This window comes from Pseudochaenichthys georgianus, chromosome 14, assembly GCF_902827115.2.
Source record: "Pseudochaenichthys georgianus chromosome 14, fPseGeo1.2, whole genome shotgun sequence".
Classification (NCBI taxonomy): domain Eukaryota; kingdom Metazoa; phylum Chordata; class Actinopteri; order Perciformes; family Channichthyidae; genus Pseudochaenichthys; species Pseudochaenichthys georgianus.
In genome coordinates, this window is record NC_047516.1 from 15790179 (window position 1) to 15813609 (window position 23431).

The window sequence follows — 23431 nt, forward strand, 5'->3', positions numbered from 1 at the left end:
CCTCTGCTGTTAATTGTATTCATGGTTCATTTGAAAATAAACGAAGATTAAATAATTTATTTTATGTATTTAGGAAAAACAGAAACCATCAAAAAAAGTGATTTGCCCAGCTAAGGCATCAAATGTATATTTTCCAATGAAGAATTACCCCTGTTACTCTAATTATAGTAATAGGGTTGGAAATCAATGCTAATTTGAGTTAGATGCAGCATGTAATGCTACTTTCAAGGCAAGGACAAACTTGGATATTTATTGAAAGAAAGATAACTTTAAAATGAATATGCTTTATTCTGTAACAGGGTTGAGTAGGTTAGAGTGCCACACTCTTTTAAGACTGAAAAGATTGTTAAAATATGAAAAATAAAAGAGACGACTTAGTTTTGGTCTACCCACGGCACTAGCACATTGTCATCTGATTTACAGAGAAAAATGCCGTTTTAGGGGGTGTTCGAGAGCTATTTGATCATTTAAATAATATTTTAAAACGACTTTTTCTACAACTTGATATACATTTGGTCTCAAGACAAATATGTTTAACACAAGTGCATGTTTTAGCTTTTTGGGCTTGGATTATTAGATTTTTGTTATGGGGGACATGAAATGTCCTCCAATTCTGGAATGACCCTTATATAACAAGTGTGTAAAATACAGTATGTCACTTCAGTTACAAGTGAAATAACAAATAATATATCACTATTCGTGGCTTTAGGGGTTCCGTTGATACCGTTAATTCCTCTAAAAAACATTCATGATTCATGACAGGGAAAAGTAATACAAAACTAAATGAACTCTTGTGATTTGAGTTTTTATAAAACGGCGGAACTTTTTATTTCCTACGGAACCTGTGTATCGTTGAACCCATTTCCGGTGCGACGGGGAAATGTGTCCGACAGAAATTTAACCATTATCCATTATATCGAAGTTTGAGAAGTTCTGCTGCTTGTTTACTCTTTTAAACTCGTATCTGTATAAAACGCTATATATATGCTTAATGGTAAATCACTGTAAGGTAAAACTAGCTTGTCAAAATGAACGCCAAAGTATTATTCGTCATATCTGCGGTCTTTTCACTGGCAGCTGCGGGTAAGAAATCACATTTCTGAACAAACTAAAACATAAATGATATTAATATTGAATCAGCACACTGGACATGTTTCCTCCCGACACACAGCAGCGGGTGAGATGGTGAATATATCCAAAGGAAAGATGGTAATGGGAACCAGTGCAGCTGATGGGAGAGATGGAGAGGCGCCCGTCAAGGAGGTTAAAGTGAAGCCCTTTAAAATGGACAAATACCCGGTGACAAATACTGATTTCAGGTAAGACAACTTGAAATATTATATCAAGGTGTCCTATAATCAGTGTTGGAAGAGGTACTCAAATCCTTTAATAAAGTGGACAAATACTATGGCCTTACAAGTCCTGATTTCAAAGCATCAAAATATACTTAAAATTAACTAAAAGTACTCCTTCTGCAAAATGTCCCATTTCTGAATAATATAGTACGTAAGTATTATCAGCTAAGTGTACTTCAAGTATCAAAGTAAAAGTACTTGTTATGCACGACGGATCTTTTGAAAGTGTTATATTATTATGGTTATTATATCCATGTAAGAGCATTTTAGTGTTGTAGTTTGTCAACGTGGACCAAATGAAGGTACTATAAATAATGTGTAGATAAATGTAGCAGTACAGTACTGCATTATACCACATCAGCTTATCATTTGTTTTTATATGTACAGAGCAACTAGTAACTGAGTGTTATAATAAATGTAGTGGAGTAAAAAGTACAATGTTTGCCTCTGAAATGTAGCAGAGCAGAAGTATAAAGTAGCATTGAAGGTAAACACTCAAGTAAAGTACAACTATGTCAAATAAGTACCTAAGTACAATACTTGAATACATTTAGTAATTTTCGACCACAGCTCAGAATGAGTTAAAAATAATAGATCAAATCCACTGACTTGGCCTTCATTCTCCACAGAGACTTTGTGAGAGCACAGAAGTACAAAACTGAAGCTGAGACGTTTGGTTGGAGTTTTGTGTTTCAAGACTTTGTGTCAGAAGAGCTGAAGAGCAAAGTCACGCAGAAGATTGAGGTACTGGGATTTTGAAGTAAATTAAAACATCATTTTTAGTCTGACATGAACTGACCATCATTTAAAAATGAAGTTGATGTATATCTTTCCTTCCCATCCAGTCTGCTCCTTGGTGGCTGCCTATTGATCGGGTGTTTTGGAGACAGGTGAGGTGACGAATGAAACCTTATCCTTCCTTTGTATTTCAGTATTTATGCTAGAGTGCCTTCATTGTCTGCCTTTCAAGCCTTTGACCCCCCCACTGTTCAGCCTGCAGGACCTGGTTCAGGCATTCGGGAGCGTCTGAGCTTCCCTGTGGTTCAGGTGAGCTGGAACGATGCTCAGGCGTTCTGCCGCTGGAAGGGCAAGAGACTCCCTACTGAGGAGGAGTGGGAGTGGGCTGCACGAGGGGGGCTGCAAGGTAAACTCAGAGACAAGAAGAAATATTATACATGCCACCATATGTTTTTCTACAAGGGCTGTGTAGTCACGAGAATCTGCCAATGCGATACGTATCATGATACAGTTGTTAAGTTTACTTTTTGTGCAATTAGTGGGATAATAATCTGTATTTATCCCAGTGCAAGTAACATAGAACATCATAGTTAAACTTGTTCTACAATCTGAGCCTGTAACTTCAAACTTTAGACATCAGGTGTGTTTATGAGAATTGATACAGTATCTTATAAACATAAACCAAATTCTACACCCCTATATATTCTACTATTTCACACTTTGTTTGCATCTGCTCTTGACTCGACTGACATCCTTGAGCCAGAGCTTGACTGATTTAAAGCTTCACAAGTCAAGAGCTACTGATGAGAAATAGTTTTCATGACCCTCTTGTCAGCAATCAGTACCAGTGTTGTTTCATTGTTTGCAATCCCGTTAAACTTTCCTTCCTCTTGTGTCCCAGGTCGGATTTTCCCGTGGGGAAACAAGTTCCAGGCCAACCGTACCAACCTGTGGCAGGTCAGCCAACGACAATAATGCATGTTAATGTGTGAGAGTTTTCCTTCTGCAGATAGTTGTGACTTTATTGAGCTACAATTTCAGTTGCGACAAGTTTTAAACAATATAAGACCTTTCTAAATTAAATGAATGATTTATGATTTGACTAAAACGTAATTAACAGAAATACTAAGAATGTTGCAAAATGTGTTTGGTTTAACATACTCTTTAAATTAGTGAATGCCAACAGATATTGAAGATATGTTGTCATGGTTTCTCCTAAAACATATGTTTATGTAATTGCTTGTGACATTTTTAAACACATGCCTTGTAAGAACTTAAATATCTTTTATGTTTTAGGGATCCTTTCCAGACGGAGACACGGCAGAGGACGGTTACCATGGCGTCTCTCCTGTCACAGCATTTCCTCCTCAGAACAGTTATGGTAACTCTCCCAGTTAAATTAACCTTATCGAGATTATACAAGATGAGAAGTGCTACATTGTCTCAGAGATGTCTTTTAATTTAAAACAATAGATGTGACAGAAAGGTTAAAACAGATGTTGATTCTTCCGGCAGGGCTGTATGACATGATGGGGAACACTTGGGAATGGACCTCCACACCCTTTCCTGCAGCACAGCCACATTTTGTCCTGCGAGGCGGCTCCTGGATCGACACGCTGGACGGCTCAGCCAATCATAAGGCGCGAATCACAACAAGGTATGTTTTATAAAATTAAAATTAAATCATTTTTTAGTATGGCCTTCTGATGTGTGTGTGTGTGTGTGTGTGTGTGTGTGTGTGTGTGTGTGTGTGTGTGTGTGTGTGTGTGTGTGTGTGTGTGTGTGTGTGTGTGTGTGTGTGTGTGTGTGTGTGTGTGTGTGTGTGTGTGTGTGTGTGTGTGTGTGTGTGTGTGTGTGTGTGTGTGTGTGTGTGTGTGTGTGTGTGTGTGTGTGTGTGTGTGTGTGTGTGTGTGTGTGTGTGTGTGTGTGTGTGTGTGTGTGTGTGTGTGTGTGTGTGTGTGTGTGTGTGTGTGTGTGTGTGTGTGTGTGTGTGTGTGTGTGTGTGTGTGTGTGTGTGTGTGTTGCAGGATGGGCAACACTCCGGACTCTGCCTCTGACAACCTGGGATTCAGGTGTGCCGATGGAGAGAAACAAGGGAAGAAGAAAGACAAAGCTGAACTGTAGCAACACAGGAAATACAAAGTGAAGGATAAAAAAGTTCTTAGGAATCAAACAGAGAAGAAGGAAAAAAACAAGGGACCAATCAGGTATCAATGACTTACAGTGAATTTTAATAAATGGTGATGAAGATAGGAGTGTAGAATCAAACTGTATTTCTCCTATGGAGAACTTAGCTTTTTTACAAAAAATAACATACGTTACATCCAAGAAATAAAAAAAATGGAAAGAAAGAAAAGTTTCTTGTAGCTTTTTTGCTATAACGTAGGGATTTACTGGCTTGACTGCAGATTCTTGTTGCTCATGGACTCATTTCACTGACTGGAGAAAGAGGACACTTCCTTTCACCCGCTGGCCTCTGTTTTGGTGAGCATGTGACTGGAGAGTAAATTAGATCATGGGATAAATCTCAGTGTCCTATAATCCTGTCTTTGTCTGTTTGTTTTCTTTCTCATCACAAGAGGACAGCTTAGTGGTTGTTTGGACTCAATCTGTTCAACCTCGCATATTTTTGTGTCTAAACTCCACTTTTATTTTAGTATCAAAGAACTGTGTAAAGCAAACAAATGGACCACTACTGATTACACAATCCAGAGTGTGTGGATTGAAATATGTTTTAGTGTTAATAGTTCGTTAGAATTTCATTGCCAACATCTTTTTTAAATTATATTTATATCAACAAATGTACCAGCATCTGTCATTGTAGTGTTTATTCCTTGGGCAAATCAGTGTTTTGGTTCTATTTGCAATTTTTACATAGACAACATTTGTAAAAACTTGTACAAACTTGACTTAAAGTAGTTTCATAGATTCGTTCTCTTTTTGATACAATATCTTGCAGGATTTTGTATTTCTCTGTCTTGTTAATATCTATTCTTTACAATACTGAAACAAGAGAAAGTTTCCCACTGACTTTTTTAAGTAACCTTTTTTTAGAATAAAATGGAAGTTATTGTAGATGATAAAAGATAGAAGAATAACAACAGTTTTGTGTGTGTGTGTGTGTGTGTGTGTGTGTGTGTGTGTGTGTGTGTGTGTGTGTGTGTGTGTGTGTGTGTGTGTGTGTGTGTGTGTGTGTGTGTGTGTGTGTGTGTGTGTGTGTGTGTGTGTGTGTGTGTGTGTGTGTGTGTGTGTGTGTGTGTGTGTGTGTGTGTGTGTGTGTGTGAAACGTGACTATTTAAAGCTAGCAGAACAACATGTGGCCGTCTGAACAATGACTGAACATAATTGTGACGTAGTTTGTTGTTGATCTTTGGCGGCAACCTTAAATGAACAAAGACCAAGTATTCAGTTATAAAATGGGACGTGTTGATATGTCACTGCCTCGTCTCTGCTGATGAATCACAATATTTGCAAAGTATTTGTGCACTTATAATAGACGCAACTAGACACCAGCTGAACAAATAAAGGCAATAATAGACAGAATGAATAGATGGGTGTGAAATGAAATATCTATATACAAGTCCATTGCTAAGGAAACATTTATTGTCATTTAACAACACAGGGTTTTGAAACTCAAAGCAGTTCTATCATTCTGCTTCATAAGAAAAACAAATTGCTATATTGTTGATGGAGCTTGGAGGAGTGTCACAGCTTGAGGAGAGAAGCTGCTCTGTAGTCTGGTCCTACTTCTGCTTCTCTTGCCAGACTGCAGCAGGATGGTTATTGTCCTTAATATCCTTTGGGCTTTTTCACAGGAACCTTTTCACCCTAATATCGCTGAAGCTCGGTGGATGAGCACCAATGACAGACGGGCAGTTCTGATCGCTCCCTGCAGAGCCCTCCTGTCCCAAGCACACCCCATGTCAGTTTGTATAGTTTCTGGTCGGGATGCTTTCTATTGATACTCCGTTAAAGTCAAGAATTTTACCTAAAATATTCTGCCAACTTTGTCAGGTTGTTTTGATGATTCTGTTCAATAATAATACAAATAATAATACATTACATTTATAAAGCGCTTTTCCTGGTGCTCAAAGCGCTTACAATAGCTTCATGTCAGCTCCATAAATGTAAATAGGCTTGTGCTTTCAACTTGACAAGTATCTCCTTGGTTTTGCATTGTTGTTGAAGTAGGTTGGTCTCTGAGTATACTTTATTATATTTTGTATTTTCTTTTCTCATTATGACGTCTCGTCTATTTTTGCATTCCGGCCAATCATAGTGTTCTGTAAATTGTTAACTGTACAAGTAGTGCAGAGTAATACAACTATATACAGTAATGGCTATACAGCATGTACAATTTATATTGACAGATGATTCTACATGTTTAAAAAAAATATATATGCATGCTGGATATGTGTCACCAAAAAGTACCCTCTTAACTCAACGGGAAGGAAGGACTAATGGTGGTTTCCCCGAATAATTTCAACAACAAAAATAATTCAGTGACTAAGCGAAGGAAGAAAAAACGTATAAGTGACAAGATAGAGATTCAATATCCTTTACTATCTCCAACCCTCTGCTCTGTGTATTTGCGTTGCTTAATAAAACAACGGTTTGAATCAGGTATCCTGCGTCAGGCCTTAATAATCTGAGTGTGTACAAAAGATCAAAGGACCTCCTCTATTTGTTCTCTGTGCAGCTATGGTATGTTTGAACGTGTTTGTATAACCACTGAGAAGGAGCAAGAAACCCACGCGGCCGCCTGAAGCCACATCCTCCAGTGACATCACATCATGTCATGGCCATTCAGGAAAAACTGGTTTGTAGACATTCTGTTCGTCACCCTCCCTCCCTTATTCTGGCTTTCCTCTTGCTCTTTGTTATTTATATTTAGTCTGACAGTATCGTCGGAGGGTGTAACTGACTTCTCCCTCTGACTTCTACCAAGCAGACCATGAACCATGCTCAGCCTTTCTCAGTCCTGAACGAGCAGCTGAGGCCTTCTTCCAACACCAGCACTCGGCTCTACTCCTCTCTGAACAGAATGGAGGACAGACAGATGGGCTCGCTCAGCCGCAGAAACCTATTTTACCGACCCACAGTCGTGCCAACAGAACCAAAAGCCTCCTTGATCCAAACAGAACCAAAAGCCTCCTTGATCCAAGCAGAACCAAAAGCCTCCTTGATCCAAACAGAACCAAAAGCCTCCTTGATCCAAACAGAACCAAAAGCCTCCTTGATCCAAGCAGAACCAAAAGCCTCCTTGATCCAAACAGAACCAAAAGCCTCCTTGATCCAAACAGAACCAAAAGCCTCCTTGATCCAAGCAGAACCAAAAGCCTCCTTGATCCAAACAGAACCAAAAGCCTCCTTGATCCAAACAGAACCAAAAGCCTCCTTGATCCAAACAGAACCAAAAGCCTCCTTGATCCAAGCAGAACCAAAAGCCTCCTTGATCCAAGCAGAACCAAAAGCCTCCTTGACCCAAACAGAACCAGAAGACCCGGAGGAGCCTGAAAGCACCTCAGAGGACGGAGATCAGGTCTCTGATGAAGGGACTTTTGCAGACCTGTTGAAAAACTCCGTCCTGATCAATGAGTTGAGCTTATCAGATTTTGGAGAAGATGAACCGGGTGATGAGGACAGAAGGGCCTCTGAGGAGGAAGACCAACCAGGGGAGCTGAACTCAGAGGGGACCGGGGACTCAGAGTCAGTGTCCTTGGACGATGAAGGCAGGAGACCTTTTCAGAGCAGCTACATAAATGGAGCTTTACCAGACCTGATCAACGGTGGCAGGCCGCTCAGCAGGCGCCGGACACTGGGACACGTCTCAGACACGGTAGGATAACACATTTCATATACGCCTGTCTAATTGAATAAGAGAAAGGTTGTTGGTTTCCTGGTAAACATTATTTAGCAGTGCATGCATTTGAAATTCATACTTCATCAAGTCTTGTCAGACAACTAAACCTGTTATACTGGGAGGAGACAGTCCCAACAGTCACAGAGGAGTTGACTAAACACAACCGCACATAATTAAATATGAGAAGTTGTTCCCTAGAAATCAAAAAACTACAGCATAAGAAAGTGTGATCAGAATCAGTGTGATGCTCTGACGTCAGATCACAGTTAACTTCAGTTTGCATAGAACTTTTAAGATTTACAGCAGAGGACGGCAGGGTTTGATTTGTGGTTATGAGTGCAAAGATGGAAATAGTGTTATCAGGAAATGCTTTATGCCATAAATAACATAAAGTTCAAAAAGTCCATTACTTATCTTGATGTGTCTTTGAGTTTCTATGAATGTGTGCATATTTGCAGTGTTTGCAAGTGATGAATAACTTCCGAGCCGGTACGACTGGATTTATTGTCCACAGTCTCACCCAGGAATCTAGATAAGCAGTATCTGTTTACACTGAGTAGAAATGTCACAAGGTTGTACTTTCTGTGTGCGGGCCTTTAATGATCTAAACAGCAACATGTGGAGACTTGTAATAAATGTTCTGGTGTGATTTTTTAACTGTTTGCAGCTAAAAGAAGTGCGAAGAGAGGTGGATCTGTCCCGGAGAAGAAGTATCAAGCTGAAGGCACAGGTGGACAAACTCCAGGAGAGCAGAGAGGGGCCGGGATGGAGCCAGCACAGAGAGAAGGTGAAGCCCACACACAGCACCAGGGCGTTCTTTACATTAGTGGTTCCCAACCTGGGGGGCGCCAAAGATCGCAGGGGGGGCGCCAGGCCTCAGATGATTTGAGGCCAAATATCATATTTAGACTTTTTTTTTTTTTACATATACTAGTAAAGCAATACATGATTGTCACTAAAAGCCTTGTCTCTACATTACAATAAAATATAAAAAATAATTGATTAATTAATTTGAATACAAATTCAAGTTAGTAGCTATTATCGGCATAAAAAGACAGAAATGTATAATTCTTTCTGTAATAGAAATGTTTCTTCTGCCCGTAAAGTGTCCAAACCGGGCTTTTCTGGATAAGCGCATTTTTAAAACATAGTCATCGTCCATGCCGGTTTCAGATTATTTGTCACAGTTGCTCCGATCAGATTGGTCTCCTCCATTTTGTAGATTATTTGCGACTTTTGAATCCACATAAACACATCGGCAAAATCCGGCTTACTTTGAGCATGTATTTTAAACAGTTTAATCCCTTTGTGAATTGTTTCCACTTGCGCCGTCCTTTAATTTCTTCATACAGCGGGAATCCAAATGAATTAATCCTGAGTCCCAAAGTCACTCCAATAGTGCTCCTTAATTACGCTTTCATCCTCCTTTAACAAAATACTTCATATTCATCCAGTTTGTGACAGTAGTTGTAGCATTTTTGAGACTTTTAAACTTTAATTACTGCTGTTGCTCCTGTGTATGTGTGTGGGGTGTGGGGGGGAGGCGCAACTTCCAACAGGAGTCATTTGGGGGGGCTCTCGGGGAAAAAAGTTGGGAACCCCTGCTTTACATCAACACAACTCTGCAGGTTTCTTATTAATATTTCTGTTTATTCCTACTCCAGGTCACAGAGGAGGTTCAGTCAATCCTGAAGCTGCTGCGTCAGCTCACAGAGTCCGAGTCCAGCCCACCTGAACCCCCCCGTGGGACAAACCGTCTAGATGCTTCTCTGGCCCAGCTGCAGACAGTGGCCTGCAAACTGGCATTGAGCCACAACAAACAGGTAGGGCAGCCCCCATTGAGATAAAGCTCCTCACCCTTATCACGTTACATAGCTATGATTTAGTTGATTGTAGCTGGTATGTTACCTGGATGAATGTTTGCTTTGTGCATACGATAAGGAAAGGTGACTAAGAAATCACTGAGAAATCCTGAGTTTTGATTCTTAATTTCTATCAAAAATGTGGCTATACTAAAGAAATACTGCACCCCTAGAATGAATCGTGGGAAAACTATACTTCACCCTGTGTTGGCTTAAACACAAACTCCATGGTGATCAGAGGAAGAGCAACTTCTTAATGAATCTAAGTAAATGGGGGGTGCGTTCAACCACACCAAAACGATTTGAAAACTTCTGTGTACAAACTCTTACACTATGCAGTATAATCAAAGTTTAATTTATCCATTTGTATGCCAATTGCTTCACAAACATTGCTTTTATTCCTAAAAAGGTACTATTTACACGTAGGCGTATACAGGCATACACTTTTGCAGGTGCGCTACTTATCTGTGCAAGTACTTCTTATACACACTGTGTGTTTTAAATATTAGGGTTTTGGCAGAAAGGCATGTGTTAAGATACATACAAAATGAGAATGAGATCATTCTCCACTGATTACACCCCCCATTCCCTTCAACAAGAATGTACTAAATTCTCTTCAATTGATTACGGCAACACTGAGTGAGGTGTTCATTAACAAATACATCGAGGTTCAAAGAGATAGTGGCATCTTAAGTATTCACCTGCCAATTCCAGAAGTCTCTTAAAAATGCAGCAAATAATTTATATCGTCAAGAAGGGAGTTAATGAACTACAAGCCTTAAATAATCCCTGAAGCGCGTGCAGAGACTTCCCAGCTGAGGCAGGAGGCACACATTCCCAGCAGATGAGGTACCTTCCTCATTGTTAAAGTGTCGGCGCTCAGCTATGTGGCCCGACAGGTTTACAAGTGACAGTTAACCTGATCTCAGCCATCTTTTACTGCATGGTAGAGAAATACACCAGTCTTTTTCTTCAGTTTTGTGACTGATGGTGCCATTATATCAAATTCTTGTTAAAACATAAAAGAGAGTGAAGTCAGGGAGGTTAGAGGAAGATAATACAACGTTGTGACAAAACTTAACCTATATCCCTTGTTTTTGTTCATTTTAAAGTTCAAATCTGGAAATGGAAAAGGATCAGAAGAAAGCGCTATCCTGCAGCAGGCGTTACGGGACAGAGACGACGCCATAGAGAAGTGAGTACACACACAAATGAATCCAGATTCAAGTGGAAAAATGGAAGCTGAAAAACATGAATCTATTTTGAGAAATGTGTCATTCTTTCGGTTCCGCTTTGCAGGAAAAAGGCGATGGAGGATGAGCTGCTGCGAAGTAAAACGGACTTGATGTTGCTGAACAACCAGCTGCTGGAGGCCGTGCAGAAACGCCTGGAGCAGTCACTGGAGCTCGAGAACTGGAAGGTAAACACTACCAAGAGTTGGACTACAACAGCCAATAATATGCTAAGGGTAGACGTATCATGGACCAAGTTGAGCAAATGGAAACAGTGGACACATAGTAAAGACACACATATCATTAGTGTTAAACATGTTACTATTAGGACTTCAAACATGTTCAGCTGTAAAATACACACAAAACAAACAATTAAAATCCAAACACATTTCATTCAGTACATGCAGAGTGTGCAGGCGTTACTGCCAGCTGGTTTCCTGCCACAGTGATTTGGGCCCGGGCCCATGTGTTCAGTGCCTGGTGTTCTGCAGGGTTAAACGGTCAATCTGATACTACACTGCTCTGTGTATCCAGTTTAACTTCCCTGTACACTTGGAGTACAAACAGATTTCAACTAGCCAACTCAAATAAACAAATAACTAAGAAAGTGTTAAATTAATACAATTATATTACCACTGTTACAATATTCATAAAGGTAAAATCCTTCTCTGGATATGATTGGATTCCATTGTGTTTTTAATGTAAACCTACCAATAACTTAACCAATATCAACTTAAATATCTTGTTACTTCTCAGATTTGTTTTGGCACAATAGACAATAACTTCCTGAGGATCTTGTATGTCATACTTTACAATTCTTTTCACTTTTTTTTTACTATACTTCTAGTTTTGCCACAATCTTACATACAAACAACATACAAAGCTACGACTTTTTATGACATGGTATACAAACTTGAATGAGATACTGAACCATTTCTTGTAACATTTCTATGTAGATTTTAGGTTGTAGGTAAAGTCTGTGCTCTGACAGCCTGTGTTTGCTCTGCCTCAGGAGGATGTCCAGCAGATGCTCCACCAGCAGCTGCAGGCCCAGCAGCAGGCGGAGGCCGAGAAGAAGCCCTCCCGCCTGGGCATCCTGAGGAGGAGCAACAAACCACCCATCCAGCGGCCGAACAACTTCCCCATGTCTACGCCCGTCCCTCCCACAACCAACTCCAAACAAATCTTCGTCCCCAGATCGCCGCCCCCCCAACGCCACTGGATGGACAAGCTGAGGAGGCCGAAGAGCAGCCGCCATGAGCCGGACGCAGTGGAGCCGCAGCCCGAGGGCGACAAAGGTTTCCAGGTCGTTTCACTTGATTAAAACAGGGATGACTTTCTACTGTACTTTCATTCTGATGCTCAAAATGTGTGGCTTATCATCACTGTTGCATGAAAACATGCTTTGGATCTTTGAGTCATGTATGTATAAAATGTAAATGTGATCATAAACGAGCTATGTAATTGATAATATTGTAACACTTGAATGCTTTACTCTTAATTTCCTGAATATCCTTGTTATTTTGTAAATACATCCATGTCTTAAGCAAAGGCTCCTCCTAACCTGCAGTTTATTTGCCACCTCATCACTTTAAATGCTGCACTGTCTGCACTTTAGCTACTGTAGTTGCATTTTCAAGATTAAAGGAAAAAAAGAAACTTTGTTGCAGATTTGTCATTTTATTGTAGGATTTGAGTCTGTACACTTTCAATAATATATAATCCAATATATGCTCCTTGTCCACATTTATTGAAAATATGACATTATCTAGACTGTACCACTTTTGGGCAACAAACAGACGCATGAAGTTACACCTGATGACAAGAGAAAAGGCATGCTCGAAGTAAAACAATATACAATCCTGCACAGATGATTAGTCTTCAAAGTTTTCAATGTGATTACATGAATTCACTTTTATATTGTTGACACAGAGTTCCCTCTTAAAAGATCTTTGTCCCACAGTATAGCTACAGAAGCTGAAGCAGGGCCCGATTCAAAGGTCAGGGGACCCCCTCCTCGACAATCTATTCATATTGTGCAACAGGAAAACTCTGTCCTGGTTGAGGAGGAAGAGGGGGGCTTTCTTCTAACTGGAGCTTTGTAAAAGGAACCAAATGAGGAGTTTCACTTAAATAAATTCTGATTATTTTCTGACTTCTGTTTTCACATCAAACGAACATAAAACACTGATTTAAACATCTAGCGGAATGAAGGGACATCGGTTAAGATCCTTGTGAGAGAATTCACACAACTGGCAAACCAGCTGCCAATCTAAAGTCTGCTAGTTGTAATTGTAGAATAAAATATTTTGTATTTCTTACCAAGTTTTAGAGAAAAGCAGCTTTCGACAAAAGAGGCACAGATTTACAACACCCTATTCATTAAGATGGCAGCTTCACTACTGGACCATAACGCTCAAACCCATGAAAACAGAACTTATATTAACACTAGTACGATTAGATAACATACATTGCTGCAGCATATATTTGTAAGATATTCATTTAGCGCCTTGGCTGTAAAGATGAGCGAGACACGGATAATAACTCAGTAAAATATGTTTCATTAAAACACTGATGGACTGACCGAATACACAACGACATTATCATGGCTTATTGCCAGACTGACAGGAGAATAGTTTACATGGTTAATAATTAGCATATCCTATAATTACTATAACCTGAGATATTCAGGAAACAGATTGTGACAGTTCTGCATTTATATGTTTCAGCTTGGTTTTCATGGATGATAATCTTGATAAAAATATAACCACCGCTCTCGGTGTACTCGAGTTGTGGCAGAGTCAATGAAATGTAAATCCTCATCTCTGACAGAGCAGATACAGAGGAGAGGATGTGCGAAATAAAGATCCGGAACAATATATTGTATATATCACTCTTATCAACATTAAAATCAGTTTCTACAACAAAGCACCTGTACACGAAGTCTGCATTACAGGCTCTTTGCAGAGCTCTGACCTTCTGACATGATACCAAACTCTCTTGTGCAAAAATCCCCCAAAACTTTTGCTTTGCACATTCCTCACTCAGCTGCTCCGGTAAACAGTATGCATTTCATTCCAGTGCTGTCAAAACTTTCACATCCAACCCCCTGACTGCTGGTCCACTTCAGCATTCCCTGGTTAATGTCGGCCGAACACCACTTCGCTATTGTACTGGCATGTTAATGTTTCAACGTCAAGAAAGCAGTGTGCAACGTTTCTTTGGATTAGTACATTAACTCTAGAACAGCCCTGTTATGTTATATATTGTCTACCTACTGACCAGAAAACTAATGAAAACACATCTAGAAACACTACCCGACTGGCAGAGACTAAACAAAAGAAAAGTTCACCTTTGCTACGCTTCACTAGAATTGTTTAAAGGACTGACTGTTGTAAACGGGCGAGTTTGGTCCAGTGTTGGCAAATAATAGCATCATCAACAACTCCTTCTGCTGCTGAATACTAACCGTCATTTTCACGCTCAGGGGTGCGTTAAAAAGTTCTGAGGTGTAGGCAGGAGGCAGCTAGGACTGGAGGAAGGAGCTGACGGAGCTGATGAAATCTAAAGGTTTATCTGCGTGGATCCAGTGGCTCGCATCTGGGATGTACTGGATGTCAGCATTAGGGAACAGCCTCTGGATTTCTGGGTAATCGTCAGAGCTGGATCAGGAGTTCCAGAGACATAGGAATTAGAATATCAGGTAAAACAGGATGGTGTGAAGCACAAGAGACAAGAGGAGGATGGCCACAAAACAGGAAAGGGTTAATGAGTGATTTATGATGTTATCTGAGTGAGATGTCTTTCCTCATGATTTTACCTAGTCAAATTATACATTTGTGAGACTTGTTTTTACTATTTATTGCAGATGTAAAGAGTATTTATTTATAGGGATACAGCCAATGGCTATCCAGTTTGATCATCTGTTTTAGATCATCAATCTCATATATGTATACTAGGAGTGTAACGGTTCACAGAAGTCACGGTTCGGTTCGTACCTCGGTTTGGGGGTCACGGTTCGGTACGGTTCGGTACAACAAGAAAAAGCAAAAAAAAGTCCCAAATACATAATTCCAGGTTTGTTGTTATTTATGTTTGAACAGTAGTGCAAGTTTCAGTCTTTGAGACTGAACTGAATAAGGAACTCTGACATTTTGAATAATTAACTGTATTAAACAGTTAAAAACAAACCACAAACAGCACCACACACACTCAGATGGCCATATTATCTATAATGGCTGATGTCAAACAAAAAGGTTTCATCAAGCTGTAAAACTAAAAAGAATGTCTTACATCATAAATAATAAGAAAGTGTTTCAAGAGCGCAAAGTCGTTGAAAAACATATGCCAAAAGCTTCCGTTATTTATTTTGGTCTCTCGGCTCTCATGTCGATTGGCTTCTTAAAATCAGCTGTTGAACTGCGGTTGTCTTTTGCCGGGCTCTGGTGATTGGCAAATCTGGGTGATGCCTCCTGATATGATTTAGCATGTTTGGCGTGTGTTCCCATTAGCATACCGCACCGCTGTAGAACAACGGCGACACACCGTCCTCGTCGGATCCACCACTCGCACACTTCATCGTTATTGTAGTCCACAGGGAACCCGAAATGTTCCCACACAGCTGATTTAAAAGAAGCAGGTGGGTTCTAGCTCCTGTGTGTTAACTGAAATCGCCATACTAACTTTTCTTCTTCTTGTATTTAGTTTGTTTTGTTGTTGCGTTTCTTCTTGTTCTTCATTTGTTGTTTAAGGGCGGCTGGCAAACAGCTTTTAGGCGCAATACCGCCCCCTGGATTATAAATAGTGTAGTGGATACTTCCCTGAAGGACAGACTTTTTTCCCACTCGTAAAAAAAAAAGGCGTATTCGCCGTGTGACTGCCGATGTGCCGAACCGTGACGTCCGAACCGTGACGGTACAAATACGGATACAGTTACACCCCTAATGTATACACATACATCATGTTATGTCCATTTGATGCTGCTTGTGCTTTAAGAAGATCTGATTGATGGAGATGTTGCACAGCAACACTACATATAAAAACATTATGTAAGTACAAGAACGGTTTGATCGTTGGGATTTCAATCCAGAATAAGTTAAATATAAGGTTAATATAAACACAAGGCTCAAAGATATGGATCTGCTGGTATATAATAAACATCAGAGCAATAACTAGGTTGTTTAGACATATTCTTTTTGAAAAAGCAAATCATGCAAAAGTCCATTCAGGACCAAGATCTGGAAGTAAGCTATTACCACTATAATATGTAGCATTTTCAGTACTCTCTGCTTATGCATCTGCTCATACAAAAAATAAAATGTCTGGTTCTATTTTACCTGATATAAGCAGAGCTGGCTCCACCCAAAAACAATGTTGGTCCATCATAGACGGTGTCGAAGCTGGGGAAACTCATGATGTCCTCAAGGTGCGCCGAGATGGACTCCAGGTTGACCCTCCAGGCGTAGTGTCCGTTCTGCTCCACCAGGTTAGTCAGCAGGAACTGACGCACCGAGCGTTCCTGAGGGATGGACAGTTGATTATGATCACTGGTTCAGAGTTTGACCTTGAATAAGTATTCCTGCATTTTAGACTAACATTCACCGGGAGGACTATTAACTAGTCACTTTCAAGTTTGCAATGGCAAATCAGTTATTTACTGCAGGATAAAATATCAGATACAGGAAATGACATTGACACTTACACAAGAGATTACATTCCAAGATAATTTGATTAAAGAAAGATTGACCATCTCTGTATTTCAAACAGTGAGTAGTGTGAAATCAAAAAGGGATTCCTGACCTTGACCAAACTGCGCAGCTGATCCTCGGCCATCCGCCTGGCGGTGGAGCGTGGGATGTCGCTGGAGATCTTCACTTCCTGCATGGCCTTGATGTAATACCGGAAGTTGGTGCGTGTGGAGGTCTGGGCTGGACTGATGTCCACCACCACCAGCCTCTCCACTAAACCAGCCTACAAACAGACACATAGATTGGGGTCAACACACATTTTAAATTGAGTTTTCCTACACTACAGCTTTTTTTCTGATTTCTCTTGATGGCATACTATACAATATTATTTTAAGATGTTTTGAAGACAAAGGCTTATATGCCATGACAGTTTGTATTTCATTTAATTTCAAACCTTTATTTAGACAGATAGGTCCCTTGAGTCCCTTGTATGATGATTTATGGCATACTATACTATGACCATTTGTATTATTATTTTATACTATAACAATTGTCATGGCCTAGTATACCAGGGCTTAACAATAAGGATTACCTGGGGAAAGTACAATGGCATGTCGGGCTTATAAAGTGTACAGAAAGATTTGAACATATTCAGATTTTTTTCAGAGCTGCTGATGTATGTAGCTAAGGAGTGAGCCATCTTACTTATATCACCTCTTTTAATATCTGCACATGTGCTGTACTAATATTATTAACAATTATACACCCTAAAAATAAAACAATTGATATGGCAGCTCGTACAAATTGACCTTGTGCAACCGGGAACAAGGAGGAAAAGAGATGTTATAGTCGGGAAACCAATGACAAAAAGTAAACATGACAGCTAGGTGTGGCAGGAACTACAGAGGATTATAAAGTTCAGAGAGGACAGGAATGTAGAGTGAGAAAGGTCAAAAGATATCCAGAAAAAGGTCTGTTAGAGTCACCATTAAATCACGGTGACATTTACCAGCTGCTCACCTGTGTCAGAGCGGTCGTCATGGCAGTTTTTCCTCCCATGCTGTGGCCAATGAGGACGCATTTTTCAATGTGAAGCTGAGCGAGGAGGTGCTTCAAATCCTCGGCCATCGCTTCATAGTTCAGCTCCGGGCTGTGAGGGCTGTTACCGTGGTTACGGGCATCTACAGTCAGCACCTATCTGGACAAAGGACAATTAGGAGACTTGAAAAAAGCCAACAGAGCAGAAACAAAGAAACTTTTATATCAGCTGCATCTGTGTTTTTTTGGCTCCAGCCTCCAGCTCAGGCAAGGGCATAAACAAAGGCCTTATTGTGTAAATGAGGTGAAGAGATACTTAAAGAACGCCAAAGAGCAGATTATTTATCACCATAGTACAGACTGCTGGAGAGTTGTATCAAATGACTGGCAGTACACTGGTTGATTGTGTGCTCCATTGCCTGCTTTTGTAACGGTATGTCCACACAGCAGCTTTTCAAAAATCTTGAAAATCTTGGAGCTGGGCGTGTCTGACAGCTTGGGGATTTTTTGCGAGCAATGCGACCAACAACCAATCACATGAATCTCCCGCCCCCGACATACAAAGCAAAAAACTCCAGGGATTTTATGCGAGCAATATATATATATATAAACTCCCCAAACAGGCGAAAACCTACCAGTTTCACCCACTGTCTCTGCCACCTACCTCCATGCCTGGTTCCTCCGGTTTGTATCCCGTTAATAGTTCTGGTCGTAAAGAACCGGGTGATTTGCTAACGTAATTTCTCGTTTGGAATATGAGGAAATGAACTGCGGTCTGGCTCTCCCAGCATACACGTGGTTTGATTGGCTAGCGCTTGTACTGGCAGATTTGCATAAACGGGATTTGATTGGCTGACGCTTCCAGCTCAGCTTCAAAAGTTGAACATTGCTCAACTTTTGAATCCTGGAAGTCCTGGAAATCTTCGCTTCGCTCCCCCACAATGCAGTTCGGCGAAAAGCGAGGCAAAGTGACGTCATCCCCATTCAAAGTCAATGGGCAGAGAAGCGTTGGAAGTTTCTTCTGAAGCTGCTGTGTGGACGTACCGTAAGAGGGCCATTGTCAGGCTGCTGAGAACCAACTCAAACACATAAAGGGAAACTGTTTTTGGTGTAACAACAGACAAGTGTGATGTCTTCATCACTGCATTACCTTTCGACCTGTGCGCTGCACCAAGGACTTGGCTATTGAGTGGAAGTTAGATTTGCTGCCAAAAAGGCCGTGCAGAAACACCAGGGGAGTGCTCTCTCCCTTCCCATCGAAGACATCATAGGTCAAGTTGACGGGGCTGGGGAAGAAAAACATCCTTGTTGATTAGATAGAAAACAATTAATTTTGAGAATCATGTCAGGAACAGTAATAGATGTATGTTATACAATTTTGCAAACTTATGAAACTGTCATGGAGAGGTCTAATAGACCCATTCAACCAGAAAGAGGTTTTGGCAACATTGTTTAATGACTTGTTGCTTGTTTATTTTAACTGATTTGCTTCCACCTACTAGTACACAATGTAAGCATACGTGCACAATTACGTTGCTTTTTACAGGTTTACGTTTTTTTTTATATAGAAACAGAATATTTGACTGGACATTTATTCTAATATGAAAATGTACGATAAAAATGTCCTTGACTTCAAATGTGCCACTGTAGATGTTAACATAAGGGTATACAGGGAGAACACACAACTACATACAATATTCACATTAAAGAAGCTAGAACCATAAAACATTTGGCCAATTTGTTTGTTAAAATGGCTTTAAATATACTCCAAACAATGTAATTTAATCCAAACTAACTGATTAATCAGTTTATCGTTTTAACTCAAAAATGTAACACTTTACTGGCATAATTCAGTCTTTGTTGTTACTACACTGAACAAAAATATAAATGCAACACTTTTGTTTTTGCTCCCATTTTTCATGAGATGAATTCAAAGATCTAAAACATTTTCTATATACACAAAATAACCATCCCACCTCACAGGTGTGGCATATCAAGATGCTGATTAGACAGCATGATTATTGCACAGGTGTGCCTTAGGCTGGCCACAATAAAAGGCCACTCAAACGTGCAGTTTTGCTTTATTGGGGGGGGGTCCGAAAACCAGTCAGTATCTGGTGTGACCACCATTTGCCTCACGCAGTGCAACACATCTCCTTCGCATAGAGTTGATCAGGTTGTTGATTGTGGCCTGTGGAATGTTGGTCCACTCCTCTTCAATGGCTGTGCGAAGTTGCTGGATATTGGCAGGAACTGGAACACGCTGTCGTATACGCCGATCCAGAGCATCCCAAACATGCTCAATGGGTGACATGTCCAGTGAGTATGCTGGCCATGCAAGAACTGGGATGTTTTCAGCCTCCAGGAATTGTGTACAGATCCTTGCAACATGGGGCCGTGCATTATCATGCTGCAACATGAGGTGATGGTCGTGGATGAATGGCACAACAATGGGCCTCAGGATCTCGTCACGGTATCTCTGTGCATTCACAATGCCATCAATAAAATGCACCTGTGTTCGTCGTCCATAACTTACGCCTGCCCATACCATAACTCCACCTCCACCATGGGCCACTCGATTCACAACATTGACATCAGAAAACCGCTCACCCACACAACGCCACACACGCTGTCTGTCTGCCATCTGCCCTGAACAGTGAAAACCGGGATTCATCCGTGAAGAGAACACCTCTCCAACGTGCCAGACGCCATCGAATGTGAGCATTTGCCCACTCAAGTCGGTTACGATGACGAACCGGAGTCAGGTCGAGACCCCGATGAGGACGACGAGCATGCAGATGAGCTTCCCTGAGACGGTTTCTGACAGTTTATGCAGACATTCTTTGGTTATGCAAACCGATTGTTGCAGCAGCTGTCCGAGTGGCTGGTCTCAGACGATCTTGGAGGTGAACGTGCTGGATGTGGAGGTCCTGGGCTGGTGTGGTTATACGTGGTCTGCGGTTGTGAGGCCAGTTGGATGTACTGCCAAATTCTCTGAAACGCCTTTGGAGACGGCTTATGGTAGAGAAATGAACATTCAATTCACGGGCAACAGCTCTGGTGGACATTCCTGCTGTCAGCATGCCAATTGCACGCTCCCTCAAAACTTGCGACATCTGTGGCATTGTGCTGTGTGATAAAACTGAACATTTTTAGAGTGGCCTTTTATTGTGGCCAGCCTAAGGCACACCTGTGCAATAAGCATGCTGTCTAATCAGCATCTTGATATGCCACACCTGTGAGGTGGGATGGATTATCTCGGCAAAGGAGAAGTGCTCACTATCACAGATTTTTTCAGATTTGTGAACAATATTTGAGAGAAATGGTTATTTTGTGTATATAGAAAATGTTTTAGATCTTTGAGTTCATCTCGTGAAAAATGGGAGCAAAAACAAAAGTGTTGCATTTATATTTTTGTTCAGGGTATATAATATCATTAGCTAAACCGATAGCCCTGCAATGAAGGTGCTAAAAGGCCTGTTTGGACAGAGATATATCGGTGTTTTTTACCCCAGATGGAAATGATAGACCCACCTCTCAGTATAATACTGAAAGAATAATATGTTGTCATTAAGGTCATACCAATAAGCTATTTGATTTGAATTGAGTTGAATAACATAAATAAAATAAAATGATGTGTTTACAGTATAACGCAATACTACAGGCATTAACTTAAAACAATTCCATTATAAACCAGTTTTAACAAAAACGGTGTAATATTCATAAAAATGTGATCAATTAAAGGGGGTTGTGTTACATACACAACGACCATGTTAGCTTGGTTGACTAAACTGATAGCTTAGCTTGCAAGTAGCATAGCATACCATGGACTAAATAAACATAAAAGCAAATATAGTTTTAATTTAGCTACATAAATAAATAGGATAAAGCAGACAGCCGGAATATATATGATAATATCTCCACTGCAGGTTAACCCTCTTGCTAACCAGACGCCTGAATGTCATTTGAGTAAATAGTGTAAGTTAACGGTTTCTAGAGATAGAAAGATCAGACACGATGACAAAATACTACGATTGAATACCGGGCTGTTTTTAAAGAAACATTTGGGGTGTCATTTGCACCCAGCACCTCCTCCACACCACGCTACACGTAAGGCAGACAGAGGGCATCAGCTAGCCGGGAGCTAGCACTTACATACCTGGATGAGCTGGCTGCTCGGACCGGGAGAGCCGTACCGCTCACATCCTGCGGCTGAATGCCGAACAAACGACACGACAGCATACCCCTCTGGAACAGACGACAAAAAGCACTCATGGCAGCATATGCTCCGTTACCGAACCTCTTAAAAAAACAGCGTGTGCGTTAAACCATAGACTGCACAGACACGGTCACAGTTGCAGCGGAGAGTCCGTAGTGAGAGTGAGAGAGCCGCAAGGTCCGATTGAATGGAGTTTCTCTCCGTCAACAGCCGATGCTGCGTCGTGACGTAGTACGCACAAAAGAAATGCGTGTTCTTTCAGATTTTAATCTCTCCGTCAGGCTCCCTAAATGACTTTATTTCTGATATTTTCCTTTTCTTTTTGCCTGGAGACTGGGGTTGAGGACGAGCAATCAACTAGCGATTCAAGAACGCACCGGAACGACGTACTCTAAGAAGGACTGCGCATGCGTCAAAGGCAGTAATGTTTGGAATATGATTTGTTTGGAGTTTTTAGTATGTCGTTTTTAAGTTTGAGCCCCCAGTTAACAGGTGACACAATGCACTTGCTTTATCAATATATTTTGTATTGGAAACGACCCTGGACCTCACATGTTTTCAATGTAACTTGTGAAAGTGGATTTTTCTCTTTTACATAAATATACAATTATTTTATCTTTCGTCTGAATGCACTGTTTTTCTTTCAAATGTAGACCTTTATGCACTTTGCATCTTGGCAAAAAAGAATGGGAAAAGGCAGCAACAGATGAAAACATATGCACTTGTAGAGCCACTGGGTGGCGGCACAATGGCACAAAGTAAAACACACCATCAACAACACAATAGAGGCTTCTCAATAGAGAACCGCAGTGACGCGTCCTAAAACCCGGATGTAAACTTCTTCCGGTTCCTTCGTCAAAAACGCAATGCAATTTCTCCATAGGATTTTGGAAAATAGCTCGAAATAAGGTCTGTGGTTGACACACATTTAAGAGAAGGATCACGTTTTGTTCAGCCGGATAATCTCCACATGTCTCTCCTACTTTTATAATTTTTGAATCATAAATCTAGTCGCCAAAAGCGAAATGCTAACGTTATGCTATAAACGAACTACAAGCCAGTACAGCAGCAGGGTCGCACGACTTCAACGTCACGCCAACTTAAGATCGTTTCAACTGACTTGCACTGAAACTGCACTTTGAACACTTTAAATATATTAACATTTTAAACTGTATACCCCGTCTAGGCCCTTTTTGTTTTATGTATAGGCTACATGTCACACTGTGGGAAACGATATTTCTGGATGTATAACACATGTAGAATTTGTTTACAATAAAGCTGACTTTGACTTCCGCGCGCTTGCATATTTTAACAAAGCTTTTCATTTTAGCCACACTGAATTTAACTAGAAGTCATGGCTGTGTCAATTACCAGTCTGATATCGTTTTACAAAGATGACAAGAAGAATGGAGATAGAGGAGAGAACCACTACAAGTC

General features: G+C 40.6%; 3 protein-coding genes across 4 annotated transcripts; 2 read left to right on the top strand and 1 right to left on the bottom strand.

Moving 5' to 3' along the window:
* Positions 1 to 863: 863 nt before the first annotated feature.
* sumf2 (sulfatase modifying factor 2) lies at positions 864 to 5244 on the top strand. Of its 2 annotated transcripts, none has more exons than XM_034098679.2 (9): positions 864 to 1083; positions 1175 to 1319; positions 1985 to 2099; positions 2201 to 2245; positions 2349 to 2499; positions 2995 to 3050; positions 3390 to 3474; positions 3609 to 3750; positions 4121 to 5244. In XM_034098679.2, exons 1-9 carry the CDS (start codon positions 1029 to 1031, stop codon positions 4215 to 4217), a joined length of 891 nt encoding a protein of 296 aa, XP_033954570.1. In that variant the 5' UTR covers positions 864 to 1028; the 3' UTR covers positions 4218 to 5244. The 2 variants fall into 2 exon arrangements, with proteins under 2 accessions (XP_033954570.1, XP_033954569.1); XM_034098678.2 differs by having other exon boundaries at positions 1172 to 1319; positions 4121 to 5242.
* On the top strand, positions 4500 to 12709 carry bicdl2l (bicaudal-D-related protein 2-like). Its single transcript, XM_034098676.2, has 9 exons — positions 4500 to 4577; positions 5909 to 6015; positions 6793 to 6912; positions 7045 to 7932; positions 8624 to 8743; positions 9621 to 9779; positions 10931 to 11013; positions 11118 to 11238; positions 12063 to 12709. The coding sequence occupies exons 3-9, from the start codon at positions 6892 to 6894 to the stop codon at positions 12372 to 12374; spliced, it is 1704 nt and encodes a 567-aa protein (XP_033954567.1). The 5' UTR covers positions 4500 to 4577; positions 5909 to 6015; positions 6793 to 6891; the 3' UTR covers positions 12375 to 12709.
* A 9-nt stretch (positions 12710 to 12718) lies between these two features.
* On the bottom strand, positions 12719 to 22384 carry abhd11 (abhydrolase domain containing 11). The gene is made up of 6 exons (XM_034098677.1): positions 21935 to 22384; positions 18926 to 19061; positions 17758 to 17931; positions 16850 to 17020; positions 16387 to 16568; positions 12719 to 14712 (listed from the first exon to the last, which is right to left on the bottom strand). The coding sequence occupies exons 1-6, from the start codon at positions 22048 to 22050 to the stop codon at positions 14577 to 14579; spliced, it is 915 nt and encodes a 304-aa protein (XP_033954568.1). The 5' UTR covers positions 22051 to 22384; the 3' UTR covers positions 12719 to 14576.
* Positions 22385 to 23431: the final 1047 nt, after the last annotated feature.